The sequence below is a fragment of the Aquila chrysaetos genome, chromosome 15 (genome assembly GCF_900496995.4).
Source record: "Aquila chrysaetos chrysaetos chromosome 15, bAquChr1.4, whole genome shotgun sequence".
NCBI lineage: Eukaryota > Metazoa > Chordata > Aves > Accipitriformes > Accipitridae > Aquila > Aquila chrysaetos.
In genome coordinates, this window is record NC_044018.1 from 20,477,942 (window position 1) to 20,485,000 (window position 7,059).

Genomic DNA, 7,059 nt, shown 5'->3' on the forward strand with positions numbered 1-7,059 from the left:
AATGAGAAGTACGTGACGTTACTCAGTTTCAGTGGCTATGAAACATTAAATGTTGAAGCAATAGGGAATTGTTTAGTAAGTTTCCAAATTCCCTTCACTGCTAAAGCTTGCTCAGAATAAGACTATATTTTTCCATTGTTAAATTAGATTGAGTATGTATTTTCTCTTACCTGTGATAGTGCAACTACATTATAGATGTGATTTTGAAAAAGGAGATAGTTTGGTGTATACAATTATTTATAAAATAGTGAGCACTGTCTGATCATTATTGTATTTTTACAATAAAACCTGCTATGACTGCATTTGCTATTAAACTGGTTTGTACAATGTAATTAAAAGCTTAGTATTTTGGCAACATGGGAGACGAGATAACTGAGTCTACATCCATAAGTGTAACAGATATACATTGTAAGAGACATATATCTCTTACCAAGGCAAGGTCATTTTTATGGGAATTACTTTTCTCGGGCTTCAACAGAAAGCCAACACATAGTTACAGCCATTTTAAGAAACAATTTAGAAAAGAGCAGTTTAGCCAGCTCAGTAGTGATATTCACAAAGAAAAGCAGTTTGTAAGAGTTAGTCATTTGGATGTGAGAGGTAGGTCATGTCCCCTTCTCTCAGCATTCAGTTCCATGTTTGAACATATGAATTAAAAAGGGTGGGAGTTCAGGACAGCGACATGTAAATTCAAAGGGGAGTATTTACGCAATAACTGTTTTTAAAATAAAACTTTTTAATAAGAGCATTGCGATTTAGAGCTTCCCTGGCTTATAGTTTTAAAAGATATATCTGACTTTTATATTAGCTGTCTATACAAAAAGAATTTGGAAGAAAGAATAAAACCATGAAATCACTACTGGTAAGTCCTTTTTTTTCAGACTAACACACTCTTTCAGTGCTAGGCAGTGAAGATAAACTTTGTCTCTGATACTATTTTTATTACAGGTTTGGATTACAGATTTATTTTCAATGACCTATCAAAATTAACAGGCTTCTTACTGTCCACAGTTTATCAGGATGCCCCAGAGCTACTTCAGCAATGAAGAAAGCAAAGCTGTCTGGAGAACAAATGCTAACAATAAAGCAGCGGGCCAGTAATGGTAAATTTTTAATCATTACCTTTTAAAATATTACTTCTTTGTAAACTAAAGTTATCATTACTCTCTTGGATTTTTTTCCTGCATGTGTAAATCTTTATATAAATAGTGAATTCACTGTCAGTAGAAGTGAAACTGGGTTCTATGCTGTGGAAATCTGAGTCACCAGTAGAGTGGTCAGACTGATCTGAGTTATATCTACATAAACCTAAAACACTAAAACATTTCACACTAGAATATACCATTAGAATTTTCTGCTTCACATCTCATTCATCAAAGGTGGATAGTTGGTCTTATATTGTTGCAGGATTCAGAAGAGAAAAAGGCTTGATTTCCAGAGTGTCAAGTCCTCATGAGCTGCCCTGAATTCATTTGGAGCTGCGGCTCTGTAACCTCTGACACATGTAGATGGCCTTGTGCCATTTCATCTCCAATAATCTGCAATCCTTCCTGGGAACCTTGAGTTGTAGGGAAGATGATGAAAGTACCTTGGATGAAAGTCAGGGTAGTACCCTGATTGTTGAAGTGCAATGAAAGCAAAATGTAGGTGCTTCAGTTCAAATAAGTAATGCAGAAAAAGCTTGTCTGGGAGGTGCTGATGTCCTGAGTTTTCTTGGAAAACTTTATGTAGTCACTTAGTCTGTGACTGTGCATGCCTTCTTAACTCTTGGTGTCCACTGAGAGCCACAAAGCATTTAAACACAGTGCAGGAGGCATTTCAACCCACGTTGCCAGCACAGCTGGAGAAAGCATTGGCTGTCTTTGTTCAATAGCTAGTAACCAGGGAGTGGAAGATGTGGATGTAATTTTCTCTACAACCCGGGAAGTACTGAGAACTGTATCTGCCATGCCCACGAAGAATGCCTTAAGCAGTGGTATATGGATATTTTGGGTACTTAGGGGAAAACACAGCATCTTTCCTATTAGAGTTAGGCACTGTGGGAAAAGGTAAGAGTAAGGTAGAGGAGAAGGTAGAGTAAGAACAGGAGAGTGGGAACACCAGTTTCTCGAGCTTTAGGAGTTCAGACTTTGACTTGAGAGGAAACGGGTCTATCTCTTCCCAGGACTATTTTATGCTTTGTTATAGTAATTAAAAGGATAAATAAACAAAACCTTTACAGTTTATTCCTGTCTGAATCCTTAAAAATGCAGGTACCTTTAAAATTCTGTTCTCTAAATGTTTATGCCATAAAAACTCAGAAATCAATTCCATTTTGCAAATTATTCTATATATCATTATTTAATAACACCCTTCTGAACCATGAAAATATTAAAAGCAACAGCAGAATCACAATATATCCCAGTACATCAACAAAATTTCACTGTGTTGGGAAAAAAAATCTTCTGAATTAGTTACAAATTATTTTGACAACGCTGTAATATGAAGAGATTAGCATGTTAAGACATTTTCTTCAGAAGATCTAAGTGGACACAGTCTTTCAAATAAGTTACATATGACAGTGGAGCAGAATTTGTTGCTGCAGGTGCATTTCTTATAATACAAAGTTAAATCAGTACATAGAAGGAAAAAGGTGTGTCTTATTGATCCTTTAGGCACTTCAACGCTCTCACTGAAAAATTGCTGCAATTTTTAGAAGTAGTGGAAAATACATTGTTCTAACTTCAAAAGAAAGTTTGAAGAACACTTCCTTTTACTTTTTTACTTTAATACTTTTACTTGAAATAAATTTATTTTCAAATATGGAAATAATTAATTCACTGAACTCTGATTCAAAGCTTAATTATTTTAACACCCCTTTTATTTTTATATCACCAGGTATAGAAAATGATGAAGAAATTAAACAGTTAGATGAAGAAATCAAAGAACTAAATGAATCCAACTCCCAGATGGAAGCTGATATGATTAAACTCAGAACTCAGGTAACAGTTTTATGAAGCCCTAAATTCAGCTGCTTTTTCTACGTGACTGATTAAAAGAAATATAGGAATTATATTGTTGCCTTTTATGTTTCTTACATACTAAGATTTCTGTCTGTGATTTGCCATTTATAAAATCAGAAAACAGTATCTATAATGCAATTTCCACATCAGTTACCAGCATTAAAAAAAAAAAAAAAAAAAAAAAAAAAAAAAGGCTTAGCAAAATATATTCTTTAAAATAATGGCAAAAGCATGACCTGTCATGGTCAGCTTTGTATTTCCCCTTGATAAGGCTATGCCTTTCTAATAGCATTTAAAATATTGTGTGACATCATGGTCATTAACATAAGTTACAAGGTGAAGGATTCCAGATGAACAGCATGGCTTTTGCCAGGTCTGTCTTACAGAGGAAATTCAGATAGGGAAGTGAATACCTGTTAGTTACACTTCACTTCATCATGTGGTATACTAAGTGCAGCTGTTGGCAGCAGTAGTGGTTCCACAGATCCAGCTTAATTCCTTTTAGGTTCCACATAAATCTGTTGGAGGAAAAAAAAAAAAAGGAAAACCTAACATTAGACTACTATTTAAAACCTCATTATTCAACAGTCCTAAAACTGGATGGAAAAAGCAAAGGAAAGAAATAAATTGAATTATTTCCCTGGCATTTTCAAGTGTCCAAGATGATAGCTTCTGGTGCTTTTTTCTTCAAATGATTTGAGCACAGACACCAACAGTGAGATTTACCATAGTTCTCACCATTTATCAGCCTTTAGTCCCATGGTCATAATCACCCAACTGATCTTGATGGAAAAAGAATAAACCATTCCTTGCTACTTCTTTGTCTGCTGCTTGTGGAGAAGAGTGCTATGTCCATTGTCCTCTTCCTCCTCTTGTATACTCATAAATAAAAGGCAGGATCTGCCTCTTCAGCTTGGTTTTTCTTTGATTTCTAAACCTTAACCAATTTGATATTGAAACCTCACTTCTATTTTTTGCCTGTATTTAGGGCTTTGTTTTCATTATTCAGCCTTTATACGATTTCACTTGTGTTTTACACAGTTTTCTGATGTGCCCAAATATAGCTGTAGGATAAAGAGGACAAAATCTGCAAGAATGTAAAGCAAGAAGAATAACCAATGGCAGGAAAATTATATGTATTTATGTTGGAAGAATTTGGTCCTAAGTTTTGAATGTGACAGCTTCCAATCTGCCTTATGTTTTCTTTTGCTTAATACAACGCTGTAGGTGCTGTTCACATACATACTGATTTAGGTGAGATTTTTAAAAATGTGAAGCAGTTTGGCCATTATGTGTACATTAGGTAAATGCTCCTGTTGTCAATAACTTTCTGCTTTTTTAATTTTATTTTTGGCCAGATGAATAAAAAAAAAAATGAAGCCATGATAACACTATCACAGGCATAAAACATGTATTGACTTTCAAAGATTTAGCTAGGAATTTCACATCAAGTTTTGATCTGAAATGAGTACGGAAGCCATACTTCAGTGCTCTCAGTTCCAACTTTCATATCTCAGACTAGTGCCATTGCGTGTGTTAGAAATCAGATTAGGCACTACCTGGGACTGCTGCATATGCTTGGTAAAAAAACCTCAGCTGATGATTTTACCATCAAGTTGAAAGGATGCTTTTCACACCTTGGTGCCACAGATTTAGAAAAAGGGTAGAATGAGTGGCAATGGCACATACTGTCATTAAAATAATTAATAGGAATCTAGAAAATAGAGCTACAAGAGACCTTGAAATGTTATTTTGTCCACCGGTCTTCTTCCCTTCCGACTTCACAGCTCTTCTGAAACTAATCCTGACAGATGCTTGTCTAACCTATTCTTTACTTCCTCCACTAGAGATTCCACAGTCTCTGGGTAGTGTGGTCTAATACTTACCTGTTCTAACCCAATTAGCTACTGATGCCTGTAGAAAATCGTAGCTGAGTCAAACTTCACAAAAATTCAGAGGCCTCAGTTTTGAATTCATACAGTCTTCTGAAGATAAGCAATTTACATTTCCAACACATAGAGAGTTACATCGTAGTCATTATCAATCTATTAAGAGGATCAAAGTCGACAGTCTCCTTTATTTGCAACAGTAAAATTATATTGAACATTACAAAATGTTTGCTGATAAACCTTTAGAAAATCATTGTGCAACGTAGATTTCACTAAGACTTTGCAGGCGGGGAGTACGCCATGAGAAAATAGTGGAAGTTCTGTGAACACCAGAAGTAGCAACAGTCTTGTTTGATATGGATTTGCATCCCATATGACTGTAAGTGCCAGCACAAGTTTTTCCTACAACAGGAACTTCCTTTCCATGTAGAATATTTTATATTTAATAAACTGAAAAGTCGTGCTGCAGCCTTTTTCTTAGCTGGAGCATTCATAAGACTGCTTTACTCACCTGCCTTTTTGCTTAAGACTTTGAAGAAAGTATTTTTAATCTAAGATCTTCTAGTAAATTTGTTCAAATTTAACATGCAAGTCCGAAAGTATGAGAGGGGCAGAAAGACGTAAAGGAGAGAGGGGGAAAGAAAAATCTGCAAATAACTGTGTCTCATACAAGCAACAGGTTATCCTGTTTTGAGACTAGATACAAGTAAACATTCATTAGTTTTAGGGTAAAATGTGGGGAGGGAAATTTCAGCCTTTAAGCAAGTGAATACAATAATTAAGTATGCCAGTTATCTTAAGATACTACAGATGTGTACTAAATGCAATTGTGAGATATGCTGATCAGCTGCCACTGTATTTGCAGATAGCATCTCACATGAAAAAAGATCTATTCAAGTAGCAGTGCTTAGCTAGCTAGAAAAATCTATAAAATGTCAGTTCCTACTTAAGCTAGTGTGAGGCAGCAGCAGTATGCCATACTGAATGGGGCCTTCATTGACATCAGACTCTTCACTTTGGTCTGTAATATAAAAAACAGGTTTTAGGGTAAATATTGGAGCATGACAGACTCTAACAAGCACCTATGAAAGATGTTTTGCATTTGCATACATCAGATATAAACAAGCTCTCTGATATAAACAAGCTGAAAGCAAAACAAGAGAGGAGGTTGTGTTTTCAGTTTCAAAGCTGAAGAAAGTATTTTGCCTACTGTAACATGTTGTGGAAATAGCTCAGAATCGATTAACTGTGACTAAACCAAGCCCCTGCAATACTGACAGCTTGCATTAACTGCTATATAAACATCTGTAGTCAAAGTAAGAGATACTTGAAGATCGTTTTATGTAGCCACATCACTTGTCACAGTTACTTCTATCCACTAATGGGCTGTATTTCCATAAGGAGACTGAAATTTTAGGTCCAGAATAAAACTTGAGACATCTAACTACCTGATTGTGCCAACGATTTCCTAAAATTTACTCACCCATGGTCAAGTTAATATTCACTTAAGAACCTTTTCTCCTTCAGCCTGCTACTACCACACAAACGTCCAACCTTCCCATCAGCATTTAAATTGCATCAATTCTTCCCACAGTTCACTGTCTATGCCGGTGAAGAAATGGATAAAGCTCATTTTGAGAATTCAAAACCTTGTGTTCTTTGGCATTTTTTCCACTTCTCTGGCATCTTTTTTCGCCCTCTCGTCAAGACATATTTTAACCTACACACACACAAAAGCACACTGTAGACTTTGTAATAGATGTTAACGGTTATCATCCAATGTGAAAAGTAAGGACAGGTCTACAGGGAAAAGTGTAGGCAGATACGAGTGAGCTCTGCATGTGCTCTCGACAAGTTGGACATAAGCCAGTGCTCATCTGAAATCCTTATAGCTTCATTAGCACAGTGCTCTGCACAAGCTTGGGTAAGTTGCCTCTCAGCAATGCTTTTTAGCTCAAGCAGGGCACCTTGCAAGGTCAGAGCTAACTTGTGTCTGGTCTCCTGGGAGCACAGGCAGAGTATATTCTCAGTTGTCTTCACCTGTACATGTCGTCACGCCCCAGAGAGCCACTCTCCTGGCTATGCGCAAATTCTCTTCAGTTCCTTTGGTTTTGCAGGTCATTGTATGTGTTTGTTAGAAAACTTCCCGAATTTGTACATACCTTGCA

The 7,059-nt window shown here is 36.2% G+C and overlaps 1 protein-coding gene across 19 annotated transcripts in view; it reads left to right on the forward strand.

The window, feature by feature from the left end:
* The window catches only part of MYT1L (myelin transcription factor 1 like), a 312,013-nt gene that overhangs the window by 301,163 nt on the left and 3,791 nt on the right, over positions 1 to 7,059 (forward strand). For 13 of the 19 annotated variants that reach the window (XM_030037591.2, XM_030037592.2, XM_030037606.2 and 10 more), the window contains 2 exons: positions 1,012 to 1,103; positions 2,878 to 2,987. In XM_030037591.2, the coding sequence (XP_029893451.1) occupies positions 1,012 to 1,103; positions 2,878 to 2,987 (202 nt within the window). The remainder of the gene's footprint in view (positions 1 to 1,011; positions 1,104 to 2,877; positions 2,988 to 7,059) is intronic. The other 6 variants (XM_030037596.2, XM_030037609.2, XM_030037599.2 and 3 more) reach the window with 1 other exon arrangement.